The sequence below is a fragment of the Borostomias antarcticus genome, assembly GCF_949987555.1.
Source record: "Borostomias antarcticus genome assembly, chromosome: 7".
Lineage (NCBI taxonomy): Eukaryota > Metazoa > Chordata > Actinopteri > Stomiiformes > Stomiidae > Borostomias > Borostomias antarcticus.
Window position 1 is genome coordinate 1943639 of NC_140240.1, and position 22078 is coordinate 1965716.

General features: G+C 46.5%; 2 protein-coding genes across 2 annotated transcripts; both read left to right on the forward strand.

Moving 5' to 3' along the window:
* Positions 1-1742: 1742 nt before the first annotated feature.
* On the forward strand, positions 1743-15275 carry atxn7l2a (ataxin 7-like 2a; the record flags this gene model as incomplete). Its single annotated transcript, XM_084440605.1, has 10 exons — positions 1743-1872; positions 3254-3322; positions 4915-5254; positions 6453-6706; positions 7240-7322; positions 12205-12431; positions 12596-12776; positions 13434-13555; positions 13808-14726; positions 15146-15275. The coding sequence occupies 10 exons, from the start codon at positions 1743-1745 to the stop codon at positions 15161-15163; spliced, it is 2343 nt and encodes a 780-aa protein (XP_084296731.1). The 3' UTR covers positions 15164-15275.
* A 2465-nt stretch (positions 15276-17740) lies between these two features.
* cyb561d1 (cytochrome b561 family, member D1) lies at positions 17741-20312 on the forward strand (the record flags this gene model as incomplete). Its single annotated transcript, XM_084440619.1, has 3 exons — positions 17741-17897; positions 18644-18681; positions 19809-20312. The coding sequence occupies 3 exons, from the start codon at positions 17741-17743 to the stop codon at positions 20310-20312; spliced, it is 699 nt and encodes a 232-aa protein (XP_084296745.1).
* Between the last annotated feature and the right edge of the window lie 1766 nt (positions 20313-22078).

Here is a 22078-nt window from a genome sequence, read left to right on the forward strand (position 1 = left end):
AATCAAAGCTTTATTTGTATAGCGCATTTCATACCCAGAGGCAACACAATGCGCTTTACAGAGAACAAGGGAGGTGAGCATACGACCCACCCCTACATATTCCAGATTTATGCCATAAATCATAAAAGGTAGTTGGCTGCTGTGATCATCCCTTGAGTATACTCATCATCATCATACTCATCATCATACTATACAGAATGCAAATGCATGCCACTAAACTAAAAATCTTAATACTTTATAACCGCACCCTAGCACTGATTGGACATATTCTTATCTAGCGTGATTGAAGAACACAGTAGCAATGTCTAGTAGGATTTGTGCATCAGGATCACAACAGTGAACTGACTCCCTGGGGCTTAATTAATAATAATAATAATAAATTGTATTTGTAGTGCACTTTACATTACTACAATGTAGTACATTCATCCAGGCTCCACATCCATTACACATCCAATACATCCACAACCAAGTCACATCCAACACATTAGTACAATAATAGGTAATACAATAATAAAAATATACAATAGTAAAAAATAATAAAAACATGATGCAAGCATTACATGGCACATAAAAGATGAAGATGACATGGGAGAGCGGTCAACAGAAAGCTTTTGTGAAGAGGTGGGTTTTAAGGTCTTTTTTGAAGGTACCCACAGACTGAGGTGGTCGGGGAGGGCGTTCCACAGCCTGGGAGCAGCGGTGCCGAAGGTTCGTATCCCCATGGTGTTTATCTTGAACCCAGAGGGTTTGAGGAGGTTGGCAGTGGAGGAGCGGAGGGTGTGTGAGGCAGTCTGAGGGGTGAGGAGTTCCTAGAGGTAGGGGGGGGGGGCATTTCCGTATATGCACTGGTGGGTGAGGAGGGAAAGCTTGAATTCAACTCTGAGTGAGATGGGGAGACAGTGGAGTGACTTTAGGATGGGGGTGATGGGGTCATATTTGCGCACCCTTATCAGGATCCTAGCAGCGCTGTTCTGGATGTTCTGGAGCTTCTGAAGGCTGTAGCTAGAGATCCCGATGAGGAGAGAGTTACAGTAGTCCAGCCTGGAGGAGATACAGGCATGGATAAGCTTTTCTGCATCTGCCAGGGTGAGTTTGGCGATGTTCCTGAAATGGGAGAAGGATGTCTTGCACAGGTGTTTAATGTGGGTTTCAAAGGTGAGGTGGGGATACATTCTAACACCCAGGTTAGTGACGGAAGTGGAGAGGGGGGTGTTTTGGCCAGAGAAATGCTGGTGATGGTGGATGACTGGACCTGGTGTGGTGTGTACAGTAAGGTATGCCTCAGGTGTGTGGCTCAGTTCCATACCTGGCCCTTTTCCTAGCTCCTACTATTTCCTCATTTGAAAGGACAGGATAGTAAATGGTGACAGACTTCACCCCACCTCACAAGTGAAGTTTCAAACTTGTCTGGGCCAAAATGAAACCATACATAGAAATTGCCTCAGTCTACGAGCAACTTGTTTCTCCTGGGTTTTGCTTGTGGCTTGGTCAAGGTTCAGAGAAGCATGAGAGCAATCATGACAATCCGTCTTATTAAATTAGATCATTTTTTAAAAACCTGCCAATGCATCTCTAATTAACCCTGTCCGCTCTCTCTTGCTCTTCCCCTTAACCCCTATGCCCCGCGATGCCCCTTCTCCCTCCCCTGGGTTGTGCGTGCTGGTGTCTCGTGAACGCGCACGCAGGTACTTCCCATCCTGTCGGGAGCGCGCGATATGACGTAAGTCACTTGCCGCGCAGTGATGATGGCGGTGCGTGAACGCGCAGTAAAAGTAATGGCTGCTCTGGAACGGCGGGTGCCTAGTCTCGATGATTTCGTGGGCCAAAGCTGGAGTGCCTGGGCCGAGAGAGCCGGCGCGACAGCGTCGGAAGGTAAGGGAGCACTTTGTCATCGATATTGCCCGAGATAAAGCAGATTCACCGAAAGACTCAGGTTAATTTTCGTGGAAACGAATGGCAGCGCTAACCATGTTACCCAAACAAAGACCCTGCTGGGTCCTAGCGCCGGGTGGATAACATGTTGCACACTCTCCCAGGTCCTAGCGCATACGGCGTCTTCACAAATAAGTGATAATCGTGCCTGTTTCGGGCCCACAATGTCTGCTTATGTACTCATATACCAACACCAAGGGCATCATCTAGTTATGTCCATATCACCATGTATAAAGTCACAGTGTATGGGGCCCCTAAAGCGGAAGGAGGCTTTTAGATGGGGATGGTTGGGCGAGCAACTTCTTCCATGGAGCTACGAGCTCATAATCCAGCAGGATACAGACACCGGCCCCGGAGGAGGAGTCAGATGCTGTTGCCACCATGTCTCTGCTAGCCTAGCTTTTGATTTCAGGGAGGATTTCGAGGTGTTTATTAGGTGGCGTCCGCCAGCAAATGCCAGAGCCAAATCAGAATACAACAACAGTTAGAAACACCGAATCCAATTTATAAAATCTCATCTCTTTGAATTGTAAAATTGGGGTTCCCCTCTCCGCTCGGAAGAATGTGTGCGCGCATTCATTGTCTGGCATCTCTCCAAGTGCCACTCCACCTCCAACTTTCAAATGATCCCCTCTTCCTTGTCATATGACAAACTACATATGTACAGGAAGTATCCTTGTCAAGTTTCACGGGACAGCCCTAGTGCCCTAAAGAGCAGCTTCAACCACCCATGGCACAACACATTAACTCCCTCGAAATCTGGAATCTTCTTTTGATCATGCCCATCTTCCTGGAACAGCAGTATTAACAATTTATGTCAGCATCTTCACACAGTACAAGGTGCCAGTGGGAAGCAATGGTTCGTTTTGTTGCCTTAGCAATTTAGATCGGGGGTGTACCCCATAGTTTATGTTATCCTGGCCTCCCTCTCTTCCAGGAAGTGGAAAACCAATATCACTATCCATTCATAAGAAACTATCACATATTCAGCTCCTTCACATCAAGATAAAAGAAATGAGGTGCAGGTGGCATTATGCACTGCTCATTGATTGATTGATTGATTGATTGATTGTTTTTTATGGATGTAGCAGACAATGAATCAAAGGGATGACATGTAACAGTGAGAAGACTTATTTCCAACATGGTCCCTGATGTCATAAAAACAGGACAGACAGTAACACAACATCCATGAAAATCCTCTAAAACCATAAGCGATAATACTCCCAAGGACAACCGTATCTTTGATTGGAGTCTGGTTATCTCTCCTTGACCATTAGACTAGGCCTCATTGTCCCTGCTTGCGTGTGCATGTGTGTTCTAGGGCCAGATGTGGAAGACTGCAGCAAGAATGGAAAGAAAGCTGGAGAGGCGATGTCACTCCGTAAGGAGGGTAAGTCTGTAGGATAGTTCTATTGATGGATGTTCTCTACCAGTTGTAGAGAACATGGTAAATCAATCTGAAACTTAAAAAAAACATATCTTGATGGTACAGCTGTGTGTGTGTGTGTGTGTGTGTGTGTGTGTGTGTGTGTGTGTGTGTGTGTGCGTGTGTGTGCGTGTGTGTGCGTGTGTGTGCGTGTGTGTGTGTGTGTGTGTGTGCGTGCAACAAGAATAGCTTAAGCTCTTTGTCTTCTCTCTCCAGCCTCCTCAAGGGAGAGTGATTGAATTGGGGTGCTTTTGGGCAGGGGAAGGGAGCGGGGCACAGTGTGGGGGGTGAGAGAGAGGGAAGGGGGTGCATGTCTTTTGGGCAGGGGAAGGGAGCGGGGCACAGTGTGGGAGAGAGGGAAGGGGGTGCATGTCTTTTGGGCAGGGGAAGGGAGCGGGGCACAGTGTGGGGGAGAGAGGGAGGGGGGTGCATGTCTTTTGGGCAGGGGAAGGGAGCGAGGCACAGTGTGGGGGAGAGAGGGAGGGGGGTGCATGTCTTTTGGGCAGGGGAAGGGAGCGGGGGACAGTGTGGGAGAGAGGGAAGGGGGTGCATGTCTTTTGGGCAGGGGAAGGGAGCGGGGGACAGTGTGGGAGAGAGAGGGAAGGGGGTGCATGTCTTTTGGGCAGGGGAAGGGAGCGGGGCTCATTGTGGGAGAGAGAGAAGGAAGGGGGTGCATGTCTTTTGGGCAGGGGAAGGGAGCGGGGGACAGTGTGGGAGAGAGGGAAGGGGGTGCATGTCTTTTGGGCAGGGGAAGGGAGCGGGGGACAGTGTGGGAGAGGGAGGGAAGGGGGTGCATGTCTTTTGGGCAGGGGAAGGGAGCGGGGCTCAGTGTGGGGGAGAGAGGGAAGGGGGTGCATGTCTTTTGGGCAGGGGAAGGGAGCGGGGGACAGTGTGGGAGAGAGAGAGAGGGAAGGGGGTGCATGTCTTTTGGGCAGGGGAAGGGAGCGGGGCTCAGTGTGGGAGAGAGAGAGAGGGAAGGGGGTGCATGTCTTTTGGGCAGGGGAAGGGAGCGGGGCTCAGTGTGGGGGAGAGAGGGAAGGGGGTGCATGTCTTTTGGGCAGGGGAAGGGAGCAGGGGACAGTGTGGGAGAGAGGGGGAAGGGGGTGCATGTCTTTTGGGCAGGGGAAGGGAGCGGGGCTCAGTGTGGGAGAGGGAGGGAAGGGGGTGCATGTCTTTTGGGCAGGGGAAGGGAGCGGGGCACAGTGTGGGAGAGAGAGGGAAGGGGGTGCATGTCTGGGGACTGTTGTGCTCAGGTGCCCTCTAGCAACCAGCTTGGCAGTCTGCAGCAGCTGCTGTCTGACAGATGCTCCCTGGTGTGTGTGTCTGTGTGTGTGTCTGTGTGTCTGTGTGTGTGTGTGTGTGTGTGTGTGTGTGTGTGTGTGTGTCAGTGAGGACGGGATAGAAAATGTTTGCATACGTTTTCTATGTTGCACCTGGCCTACATTAATCATGCACACCTGTTATGCCTTCTCCTGATGAGCTCATCCATCTTCCTCTTCTCCTTCTCTCTTCTCATTCTCTTCCTCTCGTTCTTATGCTTCCTCCCGTCCCCTCAGACATGTCCATCTTCGGCCATTACCCGGGCCAGGATGACTTCTACCTGGTGGTGTGCAGCCACTGCGGCCAGGTGGTCAAGCCCCAGGCTTTCGAGAAGCATTGCGAGCGGCGCCATGGACCCCTGGCCAAGCTCTACACCCGCCTACGCTCCCCGCCACCCGCACCCCAGCAGCGGCCACGCCACGGCCACTCCCCCTCCTCCGGCCACGGCGCTTCGGTGGCGGCCTCGTCTACCTGGGAGGGCCGCAGTCAGGGGACGGGAGCACCGCGAGCGGCCCCGCCCTCCCCGTCCACCCCGCCCCAGTACAGAAACTCCAAGCCGGGCAAGGAGGGGATACGGTAAGAGGACAGGGCCAAACAGAACGGGTGTATGAATGAGGAAATTAAGGGTTTGAGAAAAAGGTGAAGGGAGTGAATACAGTTGAAGGATACGGTATACATGCATAGCGAGAAGATGGACATGATGATTGTGAGAGGGCAAAGGATGGGTAGAGAAATGGAATGAAAAGACTGAAAGACAAGGGATAGGAGGACTGGAGCATGTGAAGGATTGTTAGTATTTCTCCTTGATTACCAGATTTGTGTCAGGTATTTAAGATGGGGATGCCGGATAACGTTTTTTTTTTGGCCGATACCAATCACTGATCGTCTATGAGCCATATCTGCCGATACCAAACTTTTTTTTTCTTTTTTATTTGTTATAGCTACTGATATAGCAGTAAAGTTTCCATTTAAATACATTTCATACATCACATTGAGTCCAAAGGAGGTCTACCCACATTTATATTTTTTTCTACCTCAATATATACTATATACAATAGCATGTGCGTGCGTTCTAGGTCGCACAACATGATTTAGCAACATAACCAGAGTAGTGAACACATTCTACACTATCCTGAGTCAGGGAAGTGAGTTACACCTCAGTGACTCCGCCCCAGCAAAGGAACGTAGGCTACATAGCGCACTGCAACCTAACTTAACGTTAGTTGCAAGTGAATTGAAATCCCCACGTGGGAACACATCTCCCTCAGTCCAGCATCTATTTTTGTTCACCGCAAACGACCTATCACACCATTAGTAATATTTTTGCAAATGTTATGTGTCTTGCATGCGAGAGAACGGAGCTACATTCTGGGGACAGGACGACAGAGAGAGAGAGGGAGTGTGTGAGAGAGACTGTGTTGGAAATGTACCTTGCTTCCCCCCATGAGATAGGCTATTTTGTCCTGTTGTGCATTGCAGATGGAATGTGTTACATCTGTCTCACACACATTGTAGTAGTTCTACAGCACCGACATGTTTTAGCTTAACTCGCATGCGACAGTGAATTGGCTCACGTTGTTTAGTTTAACACGCATTTGGCCATGAGTTGGCCGTCATTGATCGGTTGTCGTGACCGGCAACTAGAAAGCGTGATCGGCGACTAGAAAGCATTATAGGAATTCTCCAATCTCATATTTTTACTGAATATCTGCTGATTCCGATTGCTGGCCGAGTCATCTGGGCATCCTTAATTTAAACTCCTCTTCTCCCCTAGCCACTCCCCTCTGGACAAGTCCTCCCATGGTGGCAACTTGGAGTCCTCCATGTTCAAGCCGCCCCCGCCCCTGGAGCCCGCGCTGAGCACCGCGCCCCCCTCCCTCAGAGACCCACCATGGCCCCATGGGGGCACCCCGCCTGGGCGCCCCTCCCCGAGTGACAGGTCCCCCTCCCAGAGGAAGGAGTCTCCCTCCGCCCCCTCCCTCCCCGGGCACCACCGAGTCCCCAGACCCTACAACAAAGTGGCGTCCAGTAAGTATGGATGGGGTCGGAATGGGACTGGGTGGGTAGAGTAAGGTTAGAAAGATTTGAAACCGAGAGATTCAACGATTACTTCCTGTATTGCTCATGATGCAGACTAAAACAACGTAAATAGAGAATGTGTGACTTTCCCATTGCGTTTACAGGAAGTAATGGCTCGTTGAGCGTCTCGGTTTCTAACCTCTCTGGTTTTAGCATGCCCTGACTCACCCTCAGAAAAGGCAATAATGAAAAAGTGAATCTTAAATACTGTATGATTGCTGAGATGCCCAACTCAGACGCCTAAAATAATGGATGTGCATAGAGGTGAATTGTGTGTGCAGTATTCTAATGAGAGAAAACAGAGTTATTATTCAGTGAGTGTACATCACACACAAATTGGCATTTAGGGTGCTGAATTGCAGACAGAATTTCCAATTCAAAGTACAATAACAGCTATTAGGTACTTCAGACAACACTTGAGGACACACTTAAGGACACAAACAAACTAGTTCACAAACTAAATCACCATGATGTTTCCCCAGGGAGAGTGTGTGACCTAGACAAGCACTGCGGAGTCCTGGACCCCGAACGAAAGAAGGTCTGCACACGCCTCCTGACCTGCAATGTAAGCTACGATCCCTCCCAGTCCTCCACCTTTCATCTCTTCTTCCATCTCCTCCTCTGATTTTATGCTCGCCCTAATACCAATATTGCTCACACTTGTTTCCCTTTTTGTGCTTTGACATCTTTTATTTTATTTTATCACCCTCTACCTCTTCTTCCTGTCTCTAGCCATGTTTCCATTCCCTTGTCAATCGAACTGTGTGAGGATCGCTAAAAATATGAATGCGAATAAAGCCGGTGAACGTGCGTTTCCATCTAGAGCTTTAAATCGGATAAAGCATTTATCACAAAAGACTTTAATCGAACAAGAGAAAATCCGATGAGATCGACAGTACAAACTTTTTGTTGATTTTCATGATTTTTTATCTAATTTTACTGTTTTCATAAGGCATTTTTAATTCGATATAACTTAATTCGCATAAAACGTGTGGATGGAAACATTGCTTCTTTCTATCACACCTCATGTTTCTGTCTCTTCCTCCTGTCATCCCCTTCCCATCCTCTATCGAGTCTATCCATCTTTTCCCTTCCTTCGTTCCTTATTGCTCTTCTGTAGAACCAGCCCCTGTCATTCCTTACCAAATGGTGTACATTTAAAGTCGCACTGAAACGGACGTTTGAGATCATCTAACTTCCGTAGTTTGACGTATTTCCGACGCAAACAAGCTACTGTATGAGGTGGGACATATGTTTAGAGGAATTTGATTGGAACATTGACAAGTGGACGGGTTTTAAGAACTTTAGACAGATTCGATAGAAGGATAGCGTTGATTGACGGGTGGATGTCGTGAGATTATTGGCCTAAAATCTAAGGTACCTGTTGTCTTCATTGCACGTGACCTACCATTTTCCAGGAAGAAAGAAATTATAGACAACAAAAGTAGAATTTTGTAAATTTTTTGGCATACATCGTTGAATAGGTGAACACTATGACCAATTATGTGAACCAAAATGGGACAGAATGCTTTTTTCATTTCAGTGCGACTTTAAAAACACTCAGTATCGGAAATTAGCTCATGAAGACTATTGTGGTTGTTTCACTGACACCACTATATTCATCTCAGTAGAAATGATTCCCTTCTTAGGCTACAGTAGATTAAGCCAGTATCAGAACACTCACAGGCCTCGAGACTGTGACCAAAATGCTTGTATATGCTGTCTGACTGTTTCTTGAATGTGTGCGAGTTTAAATTGAATGTGGTTGCTTCGTGCAAGTGCATAATGCACACTCCCGCCTGCACCCACCAGCGTGTGTAGCCTACTGACCGTGAAAGAGCGAGACTCATGAGACTATGAAAGTATAGACAGGTATGAAAGTATAGACAGGTAGAGCACAAGAGCCCCCAACGATTACAGTTGGGAACACGGATTACGATTACAAGGCAACACCGACACCTGTTGTCCGTTACCCATTTAGCTAGTACATGTTGCAAAGATGAAGTGGTAATAGCAGATTATTTCAAAAAAACAAAATGAGGAGAGAGAGCGAGATCAACAAAATGAGGAGATTGAGGGTCGAGGAGGTAGCAGGAGGTAGCAGGAGGTGGGGGCCGCACGGTGGCTCAGTGGTTAGCTCTGTCGCCTCACAGCAAGAAGGTCCTGGGTTCGAATCCCGGTCGTTCCAGGTCCTTTCTGTGTGGAGTTTGCATGTTCTCCCCGTGCCTGCGTGGGTTCCCTCCGGGTACTCCGGCTTCCCCCACCATCATAAAGATGATGACTGATTGGCAGCCACGCTTCTGTCAGTCTGCCCCAGGGCAGCTGTGGCTACAGATGTATCTTACCACCACCGGTATGACTGTGTCTGAATGAATACTGGACTCTGTAAAGCGCTCTGGGTATCATGAAGGGCGCTATATAAATCCAACTTGATTGATTGATTGAAAACCAATGAGAGATCCTGACTCAGTGGTGAGAGTGCAGATGAAGGCAGGTAGAGACCCACTGAGAAGAAGATAAGTACTATTTTCAACCACAATGGCTAACACAGTACCCACGGTTGCGGTATGAGGGGAATATTGTCTGTATACTATAAGTAAAGCCCAAACTAACAGTCTATAACAACTCAAGTGCAACAAGATTGTGTGTTGGTGGTTTTAACCTACTGAAAAAGTTGCACGAGCCCTTGTATAAAGATGAGTCACATTTGTCTTTCACTCATGTTTGATGTGGTACGTCTATCTTACTGTTACTAGCTTACACTTCAGTCTCTCCACTACTATGGCAGCATTCATTCAACCTTTATTTACCCAGGAAGTCTCATTAAGATTGAAATATATTTTGCGAGATACTTGGCCATGGTAGCAGCAGTAGGCCTATACAGTAGTTAAAGACAATACAACAGTCAAAAAAAGAATACACAGACACAGCTGTTCAGTCTGGAGTAAAACATAGCATCTCAAACACACTTACATTCCTCTTACAGTATTTTGTATGAGATTTGTTTAATCACCCAGAGGTATGAGATTGGTTAATTTCAGTTCTTCCTCTGTGACAGTGACAGTGCTTGTCCAAATCATGGCAATCAAAGTGCTTGGTGACATTCAGTTGTCTTTACATTCTAGTAACCCATCGTGTGTGAGGTTGTTATTGATATAGGGTGATATTTAGTTTGTTTGCTGCTCCTGAACCCTTGTGGCCAGTGTCTGTCTGAAATTAACATTATATTATCATACGTACTGTATCACACTGCCTCAATGGTTGTTTACACTTCATCTGCTCAGCTTGTTCTGAACCTGTGCAAGAGTGGTGCAATTGGAACCAGGCGGGAAGTCACGCTTCTAAACAATCTATATCTTTATTTTACCGTAGTCAAGAGAATTCCTGCTCAAAGTGAATGTGCATTAATCATCAATCAATCATACTTCAAGGTTACTCACATTTATTTTTGAGTGTAAAACAATATTTTAATAGCCTACACAAATATCCTATTTTAACGCTTTAATCGAGTTCTACTTTCTGCCCGTGGAAATAATGACTGCAAGCTTGCATGTAAGCTGAGGGCTGCTCGTAAGATTAATAAAAATGATTTTACTACTTATTCTGAGTTGAGAGAGGCGCTATGGTTGGCTCAAGTGTGACCGACAGCCGACGCCAGAAAGGGAGCTCGACCTCTCCTGTTCAGCTCCAACATTAGTCGTCTAAGTTTTCACTCCAACCAAGGTGGCCTGTTGGTCAGACCTCTGTTTTCGGCCAACAGTTTTGTTGGTGTGAATTAGGCTAAAGCCCACCTAGGCTTTGGGAAAGGCTTTTTTATTATTTGTGTTTTTATTGCTATTGATTACTCTGTTGAAAAATCGATTTTATATTAGCTATTTATTATTATAATAATTATTTTATTATTATTATTATTATTATTATTATTATTATCTGAGGAAGGAGAGAAAGGAGGTAACATCTTTGGAACAAGGCCACCATAGAGAAGCTCATAGCACAGGAAGAGCCTTTGTGCAGCTCAGCCATCACCTAAGAAGGAGAGGAGGAAAGGAGCATCTGTAGACTGTTGGAACAAGGCCGTCATGCACAGTAAGCTTTTCTCAGAACAGGAACTGGGCATGTCAGGTGTGAAAAGGCCACGTATGGTACAGTTACAGTATAGGTAAGATGACCTGGTTTTCAGGTAATGGGGAGAGAGAAAGGAAAGAACAAAAGGAAAATGTCTTCCCTTGCTCACAGAGGTGCTGCCATGACACATGTAGAGAGAAATATAGTTGTATGTCTCCTACCTACATATTTCGCACAGGGCCTCACATATCTCACAGACGGCCCTGTGTATAGCAATAGCAACACCATTAGCAACACACCATGTTTCATTGAGGGAGAAATTTGTCTTTTAACAATCCATCATTTTCCATTACAATACTGTATTAGAAGAGTGTTTTGCCTTGCACTGTAGCATTGGTAAGACTTTTGGTTGATCTGATTGTTGTTCATCATTTTTGTCCCCTTTATAAGGCAACTTTACTTTACTTTAGGCTTCAAATCCAACTTTTATTTGAAGTTCTTCTGTGTCTGTTGAACACAATAGCCTGCCAGCTGTTTGGCCCCAGTCAATAAAGGCCTAGTATTTAATTGCATGGCTTGGTACAATTTATTTTGGATTGCTGCTCCCCTAGTCTTGAAACCTTGTGTAGAACAGGTTTTCCAAGGCGTATGTTGTTTGTGTCTGATTCAGGTCATCTCGAGCTGCAGTATTAGCATGCTAATGAAATCCCACGTTGTCGTTAAGACCCATCTGTGCCTCAGACGTGACAGGAGGCTGTTGAGTGAGCGGCATCACTCCCACTGTTTCACTTGAGATTTTGTGAACTACTAGATTTTGTGTACCGCACATTACTTTAATCACAAATCAGGTCACCATGAATTGGAACACTTGTTTTGGAGCTGAACTCGTCCAATGAGAACATTGTTTCATAAAATTGTTTTGGTTGTATACGTTTTCACTCCTCTTCCAATTTTGAACATGAACTGTGAATGAAATTCAAGTCTCACCAAAGTGTTTTGTTTTCCTACTTGACTGTTGTTCTAACTTTGTAGTTCGTTCTCATAGATCAGTCTGTTAAAACTACAAATTCTTCCTGTGTGACATCACTTCCCTGTCCTCTTCATCCTGAAACTGTCACTTCCTTTTTCACGTTATAATCTATCGACCTCGTCCCCAATTGACTCACTCGAGCCCGGATTCACTTCCTGTGCTAGAGTCCGAATTGCAAATCCTAACATAGAATAAACTATTGTCTTTGTTTGAAACCAGCTTGACCGACCACTCAGCGTGTTCTTTGAAATCTAAACTAAACCAAGTAAGATTTTTCTTTTACAGAACCTAATTACAAAATGCGTTTCACCTATTGAGACCTTTTCCGCCTTTGCCGTTTGTCCCTCTTCAGATCCATTCCATCCACCAGCGGAGGAAGGTGATTGGCCGCAGTAAGAACTTTGACCAGCTGGTGGCGGAGCTGAAAACGGGGACCAGGATCCGGGAGAGAGGCGCTCCTTCCCAGGAGGGCGGATCCACAGGACGCTCGCCGAGCCCAGAGACCCCCAGAGACCGGGACAGGGACCCGGCCGGACCACCGCACTGCAGGAGACTCCTCACCAACTGCCCCGCCTTTAGGTGGGGGGAGCCAACTAATTATTTAGAAATTTTGGGTGAACTATCCCTTTAAAAGAGATGTAATTTGCCCTGATGTCCAAGACCAAGATGGGATTTGATCAGTTGTGGTATAGCACACCATGTGACTATATTGAACATATGTGTGGTGTGTATGTTGCTATTAGTCGGTCCAGGACGTCATCGGAGAGTGCCCTGGAGGATGACGTGCCTCGACAGGAGGCGGGCAGCGCCCGTGCCTCGTCGCCCCTCATCCATGGACGTATCTCTAGCGACGAGAGTGAGGGGGAGGGGCCAGAGGAGCCTGCAGACTACCCCTCATCCGCATCGCACCCTAAACCAATGGCGGTAAGCCAATACCACAAACGACAAATATGAACACAAAGAACAGCAACCCCATCATTCTCTCTCATAAATTTTTATTCAAAGGACTCACAGGTTTAACTTTTGCCTTGACTCCTTGCATATTCCACTGGCTCAAAATACTTAAGTCGGGGGGGGCGGGACCTCTGTTTCTCCTTCAATATATTTTTAGAGACACAGAGAAATATAGAATATCTTATCTATATAGAGAGGGGCGGCTGTAGCTCAGTTGGTAGAGCGGGTCGTTCAATGATCAAAGGGTCAGTGGTTCGAATCCCAGCTCCGACTGTCCACATGTCGAAGTGTCCTTGAGTAAGACACCTAACCCCAAATTGCTCCCAATGAGCAGGTTAGCACCTTGCATGGCAGCTACCGCCATTGGTGTGTGATTGTGTGTGTGAATGGGTGAATGAGAGGCCATTGTAGAGCGCTTTGAGTGCCGCTAAGGTGGAAAAGCGCTATATAAGTGCAGTCCATTTACCATTTATCTATTATTGCTTCATCGGGAACCTTAGTGTTTGTCATGTACACATCTCCCAATACGCTGTGGACTCTAGGCACAACTCTCTTAGTCAATTATGTGTGCTCTAAACTACCTGTTACATTCCTCTTCCAACCCTAATGTTTCCTACCTCCTCCCAGATGTGTTCGTTCGGCAGCCATGCGGTGGGCCACGGCGTTTACACTTTTGACCGAAGGCTGCATCACCTGCGGTCGGCTCTCAACGCCACAGTGGAGCAACACCTCAGTGCCCAGCTTTGGAAGTAAGACACCCCTGCCTATTGGTCAGATATGTGTGGGGACATATGGCCTGTCCCTATTGGTCAGATACTGAATGTGTGAAAGTATGGCGACATAATTTTTGGTGATTTTGTGCCTAGCCAAAGCTGTCAGATCACATTATTATTATTATTATTATTTCTAATAGTAAAGTCAGTTACAACCTGATCCTGCTGAAGGCCTCTGCATATGATTCTAATGGTTCTAATGTTTATTTTCTCTTTTCTCCACTCAAGGAAAATACCTCAAGCAACAGACCTCCAGTCCCACAGTCCCTCGACCAAGACCCTCCCTTCCTCGTCTCCCTCTTCATCCTCCTCCTCTTCCTCCCTGCATTCAAAAGTCAGGACAGGAAGCCACATCGGCTCCTCCCTCAGGACTTCCTCCTCTCGTGGACCAGGGAGGGAACCACGCTCTCAACTCTCCTCCCCCTCCACTGCCCCGAGCCAATCGGAGAACTCCAGTAGCAGCAGCGGACATCTTGCGGCCCCTATGGCACCACCTGTGCGTCAGGCGGGCCCTGGGAGGCCCAAGAACCCGGTGGGCCGCCCCAGTAAGCAGATGCTTCGCCTTCGAGAAGAGGCCGCCGCAGCTGCTGCCGCGCTCCGCAAACGCAAGGCGCCATCGCAGGAGGGCGAGCACTCTGGGCCCGACAGGAACTGCATCATCCTTCAAGATCGGGGCCGGCCCCCTTCTTCCTCCTCCTCCGTGGCCTCTAAGGCCGCCACCCCCTCGACCACCCCTCACAACCAGACCAACGGCACCCTCTCCCCCGGGGGCAAGCCGCGCCCCCAGCCCTCCCCCTCGGAATCCCACTCTCCATCGTCAGCGGCTTGGGCCTTTAAAAGGACGCACCCCTCTGGCCCCTCCGCCCACTCTTCTCCCCCCGAGGCCACGCCCACTAACTCTCACAGCCGGGGCGGAGGTGGAGACTCAGGACTGCACGGGCGGGGCGGAGCAGGGGGCTATGAGCACAGGGGGCTGGGTAAGAAACGCAAGGGGGGCAATAACAACGAGCCCTCGCCCCCCGCCAAGCCCTCGCACCGCCCGCCCTCCTCCTCCTCCACCTCCCCTCGCTCCAACTTCTACCCCTGGAAGGACAGTAAAGGGGGGACGCTGCCCGGAGGGGTGGAGAAAAAACTGGGCACACAGAAGGTGGGTCTGAGGGAGTAAGGGGCCTTAAAGGGATAGACAAACAAAAAGGGATAGTTTGCCTTAGGTAAAGGGATAGCTCGCCTCATTTTCGTAACCTCGTACAAATGCTTTTCCCTGAAAGTAGTACAGACGAGCAACAACAACTTCTGCAATGTGCCCATCTCTGCCTACCTTTAGACAGAAGCTTACAGTTAGCGATTTCCAAATGCTAGGCTCATTTTGTCTTTTCATCTTTTTATTTATGATAGGTTTAATGACTGATTGATGACCACGTGGCTGATTTTAAACTTTTCTTAACTCAAAACCGTTTTGATGTATAGGAATTTAAAGGAAATTGTGTTTAATTGTATGTTGTCCTCTCTATTGTCCACACTATAGCAGAGGTTAATGCTGACTGTCTTCTCTCCTCTCCCCCACAGCCAAAACTGCACCATTAAGTGTGCCTGCCTTACAAGCCACTAAGGGAGCCAGCCCTGCATAGTCCCACATCTTGCCTCTGACTGGTAAACAGGACTCGAGAGAATGTGTGTGTGTGTGTTGGTGTGTTGGTTCTCAAGCCAACGTTGTGTACGTATGCCTACATACGTTTGGAAGCCTGTATGTGAAGCCTGTATGTGAGTGTATGTGATACTGCGTGTGCATGCACGCAACCAAGACAGTACGAGTTCCAGTATGTGGTGTTCACTGTCAAATCATTTGGGTACCGTCACTGAGTTTGCAATGGTGGATGTGTGTGGGAGGAAGGGGAAAACTGAATTTTTGTGTATGAATTTAGAAATACCTCAAGACCTTCTGGTTATGCTGCTAAATGAATGTTTGTTTATATATAAAAAAAAAAAAAGGATTAAAAATATCCTTTACACTTGAAGTTGTCTTTCTTACATACTGTATCTCTCTGGTACCAGACTACATAATTGGCATGATTATAGCTTTCGTATTGAATATTTAATCATTCGGTGAACACAATTTAATACATCAGACAGTTCCCTCCGGCCTATGACCGAAGGCTAGGGTGACCAAAGGCACCGGGCGACTTATTCAAGAGCGACTTTGTCAAGAAAGACTGTATCAGGCAAGTATTACGTCTACATTTACTTCTGTACCTATATTTCCCCCTTTCCCCTCCCCAGGGGTCACGCAGACATTGGGTCACCCCCAGAATCCGTAACCCCTCTAATCTCATCTGTCCGACTCTCTCAACTATCAAGCTAGCAAGTGGTGATAAGGGGACTTTGGAATTGCCAGTCGGTGCTGCCCAAAGCTGAATTTATCTTTATTTATCATCCTCACTCTCTCTCAACTTTCTTGCTCTCACCGAGACATGGATCCCACCAGAGAACGCTGCCACACCCTCAACTCTCAGATGTGTATTCCTTCTCCAACACACAGAGCTGCAAGGCGTGGTGGTGGTACTGGCCTGCTTATTTCCCCAAAATGGAAATATTCTTGCTTCTCTACCAATCCTAAAAAATCTTTGAAACTTTCTCTTCACTACTCCAACCCCCACCTCCTACTCCCAACTGCTCCCTTCTCCCTGACCATTTTGCCAACTTCTTTGACAAGAAATTCTAACAGATCCTTTCCCCTCCCCACCCCCTAGTTGACGCGCCACGCATAAACCTCACCTCCCCACCCTCTCTGCTCCCCCCTCCTCTCCATGTCCCACTTTTCTCCCCTCTCCCTCAACAGGGCCCTCAACTTTGTTACATCTAGCCCCCCCACCACGTGCTCCCTAGACCCTGTCCCCTCCACTCTCCTTCAGTCTGTTGCGTCTGAACTCCTTCCCTTCCTAACCCACCTCATCAACGCATCTCTTGTATGAGGATGCTTTCCCTCCTCACAGCAGGCTCAAAACTCATCTCTTCAAGGAGTACTACCACGATTGTCCCTCTTAAGCACCTATTGTATTTTTAGATTGCTTTCTTGCACTTTACCTTCAGCACTAGATTATGCTCTTAGTCACTTGTTTTGGAAAGGAGATGCACTTGTATGTAGTACATTGACTTTTCCTACGTTAAATGCAATTATTATAAGTCACTTTGGATAAAAGCGTCAGCTAAATGACCGTAATGTAATTTTATACATAACTCTTGTCTTGGGTTACAATTAGTTTTTGATTTGTTTGTTTATTGTTTGTTTATTAGGATCTCTTTTAGCCATCGGCTAGTCCTCCAAGAGTCCTCAACTAAAACATACAGTACAATACATACAATGTATACAATAATGCAGAAAATACTACAATTAGTAGAAAATACTACAATTCAAATAAATAGAATTCAAGAATAAATAAGAAAAGAACAACTTTTAACTTTTAAGGTTTTTTGTCCTAAATTCCATAACTGTTCTGGTTACTATCTCAGATCATGAATCATGGCTCTTGACTGCAGGGTCAGTAATAGTCTGCAGGTGAATGGCAGGCTCACCGGTGCAGCCATGGGTGTAGCGCCGTCTGCTGGAATGCATTGAATGGTTTTTAATGGGCACACTTTTATGGGGAAGATACGTGTTATCAGTAATGCCACTGTGTACGCCAGACACTGTTAATGCACGTCGTAGATTATGTTCTCCGGTCGGTGATGCTGGAGATATGTCTGGTTGTCTCTAATCTGAAAAAGAGGAGAGCTTGTGACGTTGCTATTTTTTCCAAGCACGCCTCGATGTCCGATCCAGGAAGTGAATTCAACAACCTGATCTACTGGAAACCGTGGGGTATCATTTCCCGCAGGATGAAAGTGACTATTCTACCTGACATTGCGAGATTCGTTCTCTGTTGGATGCATATGCTCCAATAAAACCCAGTGGATGGAGTTGGGCTCATTTGTGGGTTCGGTTCAAGAGAACGCGTTTGATCATCTCGGAAGGAAACGGGATTTAAAGATACAGACTGGCGAAGAGGATTCATTCATTAAGGTTATAATGGGCATGCATCTGCAGCACTGTCTCACAATAACCGATCCAAGGTTTTCAACTGCAAAGTTAGTCTGCATCCACTCAAGGTAACCAGAGGAGAGTCGATGCCTGCTGATGTGGAGTACAGCCCGGTGGGCGAGGGGCTGGGGATGAGCGAGTACTGGCTCTATGTGTGGATGAGGAGGGTCGCAGTCATCGCCGCGCATGTCATCTCCCTGGGTCTGACCGTCCTGATCTCAATACTGTCCCGTCCTGGAACAAGTGAGTTAGAAATAAATCCTATACTGCCATGCTATCCTTGAAGAATAAACATCCCTACTGGAAAATCCATCTTGAGCTGGTAACCAGCTTAGCTCTACATTTTAAGCTGGGTTTAGATGTTTTTTCCCAGCAGGGAAGTACTACAACAATCCTCCCTCCTAAGCACTTATTGTATTATATTATATTGCACTGTACTTTAGATTGTGATTCTTGCACTTTGCCTTCAGCACTAGATTATGCTCTTAGTCACTTGTTTTAGAGAGAAGATGCACTTGTGAGTTCTGGCAAGTAGTAGTAGGCTACATTGGCTCTTCCTACGTTAAATGCAATTATTGTTAGTCGCTTTGGACAAAAGCGTCTGCTAAATGACTGTAATGTAATGTAATGTAATGTAATGGATGGTTAAAGCAGGCTTTCAGGCTGTGTTCAACAAGCCCATGGTTTCTGCTCAGTGCAATCCTTTGTAAGGAGCCACAAACTGTTCTGGTTTTTGCTCCGGTTCTGTAGGCTACTGCCACACCTCAACATATCAACTAGGCATTATCACCAAGACCTAGTAGGCTATATCAGAAGAATTCGTAGAAGCAGGTATAGAAATGTTTCATGAGTGAGTGGAAAACGTATTTTCTTGCACAAACGATACATTTACTCAATAGCATTATGCTTCACATAGGCTACTTAACTATTTGTTGTAGTTTTCTTATAGTAGCATACAACAATAGTAATTTGTTTCTTTTATATTGCAGGTCTCTTTTCCTGGCATCCAGTCTGTATGTCTTTTGCAGTAAGTGTACAGTGTGACTGTGACCAGCTGACTGATGAAAATGTGTCTCTCTCTCACACGCACACAATATGACAAGCTATTAGTATCAGAAAACTCCTCGCTTAAGTTTTTACTTTTTTTTTGCTCAGACCTCAATCACGACTTAGTATTTCTACCCTACTATCGAAACACCCTGTGTGTCTGAGCCCTCAAATCATAACCAGACCCCCCTCTACAGCTTGATAGGGAGCGCTTGTCCAGATGTAATCACCACCCAGATGAAACATGTCTGATAGTCATTCAGACATGAGCACATGAGCTACACAGAGATGACCGTCTTCACCGTGTGTACATCCCATGCTCTGTTGCCAGCTCCTGGGCAAGGCATGAATTATATATGCATATCCTCTCTCTCTCTACCCCAGCCCCCCACCCCCATACCTTCTAACTGCCGTCTCCTTCTCTCCGTTGTAAATAATAGATACAGCAGGCTGGAACAGTGGTATAACAGACGGGTTCACCTGGTGCTCTAGGGCTGATGATCTAATTGGGAGATATACTATTACAACCAACTCAGTAGGTCCTATACACGGGAACGTTAAGACATTTTCTCCAAAAAGCTGTTCTCTCCAAAAAGCTGTTCATAGTTAGTAGTGCGTTCAACAATGACATTCTAGTAGAAATATGAGCCATTTATAACAGCTGAGAACTGTTTATAACTATACATTTATCAGTAAAGCATGATTCCTCATCTTTCTCCCTCTCTCCCCGTGTCTCTCTCATACAAAGTCACTCACACCAACAATGCACAACAAGGCCTTTGTTTCTCAGTGCTAGCCTCTGTGTGTTGGTTGTAGAGTGTTCATCAATCAATCAATCAATCAAAGCTTTATTTGTATAGCGCATTTCATACCCAGAGGCAACACAATGCGCTTTACAGAGAACAAGGGAGGTGGGCATACGACCCACTCTCTACATATTCCAGAGGGAAGCAAAAAAACAGTAAATTCATGGACCCCGTTGACCTCAATCCTAGTGGCTTCTCCATCGCTTACCTCAACCTGTGCTTAGACAGAGACATCTATGAAATACACACACAAAACTGTCCAGGCATCAGAGTTGAATAACCTCTCCTCTCCTCCCCTCAGTACTGCCTCTGCATGACTGAAGGCATCCTCCTCTTCTCAGCTGAGGGGAACCCGTTCTGCTTCAAGTCTCGCAAGGGCAAAGTCCGCCTGCACTGGTTCCTCCAAGCCCTGGTCCTCGTAGCCGCCACCACCGGATTGGGTTTCATGGTCGCAAGCAAGAACGTTTCCCAGCTCCTCCATCTGGCCACCTGGCACAGCTTCCTGGGGGTGGGCACCCTGGCTGCCACCCTGCTCCAAGCTGCCTGCGGCATCTGTCTGCTCTTCCCCAAAGTCCTGAGGGTGGCGTCGCCCCCCAGGCTCAAGCTCTACCACGCCACCTGCGGGTTGGTGGTGTACCTGCTGTCGATGGTCACCGTGGTCGCGGCGGTCTTTTCTGATTGGTTCCAGGCCACGGTTAAAGGGGTGGTGTGGTATGCCTTTGTTCTGCTGCCACTGTTTCCAGCACTGGTGGTGATGAACCAGATCACTAATGCCTACCTGCCCCGCAAGAAGATCACTGCCTAGAGGGGGTGGGTAGGAGAATGTGAAAATGGGGATTCAAGGAGATGGATACACACAATCATACATGCACATACACACTATTCTCACATTTCCACTCATGTAAGATGACCCGCTGACATGAAAACAAACACATATCACACACTACATGTTGCACCCACAGCCTGAACCGTCACACCTACACGCAATACAGGTATAGCACACCTAGTGAACTGAAGTTTGGACCGCCACAAATATTTGGGTGTGGCACTTGTGGGATCCTGCTAAACTTGTATGGCTTACCTGCCCTAAGAGACCATTGAAAGATAACCTGCACTGGCGCACATCGAACTGAGGCTGAAGTTGACTCCTCTGATCCATTAGTCTCTCCGGACGCCAAATTTGCACATTTCTATCCAGCAAAAAAAAAGTCTGTGGGACACATTGTGGAGACGATTTCCCCAAAGGCACTTTAGTTCTATTGTAATGTTTTCTATCTGTGCAGGGAACAGATTTTACCAATACCTTTTCTTTGGTTTCTTTTTCTCGTTTTCTTTGTATATCTTGTCTGTCCGTTATGTGTCTGCTGACGTCACATTGCAGAGTGTTCTTTTAATTACTGTAACAGTTATCGTAATTGAAGGTAGGACTCACTCGTCACTTGACGTCACTACAGAAACAAGCGGCTGGCACTCGCTAGAGGTCATCAAACATCTATAGCTTCTCAACTTTCTTCTCAGTGCCTACAGGCATAATGCAGTGGCTGTGCATAAACCACATATTACATTTTTACAACATCTTTGGTGGGTGAGTGTCCCGTTTCCCAGAGCTACTAGTAACTACTCTGGACTTTCTGGCTCCTCTGATACCAACCCTTCTCTTTCCTTCTCCACTTTTTTACCTCATGTTTTTTTTTTCCACCTGAGTTCTACAGTATGGTGTCTTGTCCTCTGCCATCAATAGGAGACAATGTTTGTGTGTGTGTGTGTGTCCGTCCTTAACACTGTAAGGTATTAACTTCTCCCAGGGAGGACGTGTCCTTACCCAGGTCTATTTTTAAACTGTCAGAAATCCCTCTCGCACAAAGACCTATTGGATGTATAGACCTACTGTACCAGCTCAATGCCTAGGCTCCTTTCTCTATCTCTCAGTAAGTAATATGTATGCCGAAATGGTCATAGTTTATTTTGACGGTTTGGACCATTCTATTATTTGTCATTATAAAATTTCGATAAGTAAAGGTTAAGACAAAATAAATGTTATGTTCCCAGGAAGATGAGGGGTGACATTTTCCAATAAAACCTACCTATTGTTTCCATTTTCAGGTTTTATATGTCATCCCTGTGGTACTAGTAGTTATACTTAAATACTAAGGCCCAAATCCACAAAGAATGGATTGCTCCTGCTAATAGCTCAATATTTAGCACAGCAATTGCAATTGTAATGGCAATCTGCTCCAGTTTATCACAATATCCACAAAAGATTTTGCTCTAATGATATGCCCGGCAAACACGCCCACAAATTTGCCACCTGTGTGCAATTTACACCCATGATTGCAATTAGTCATGTGGTAAATATTGGCTTTGTGCCAAGAACACAATATCCACGATAATGGCCGAGAGAAAGCACACATATACATGTTCAGACCGAGAGCTGAATGTCCTCACTAACGAGGTGCAGACATGCAGCCAAACTGCAATCAAGAATCTTTACCCAGCTGAGAGAAATCGTATTTTGGAATGCATATCATAGAGCGTTAGTGCAGTTCTCAATATTTCAGGACATAGATTGGT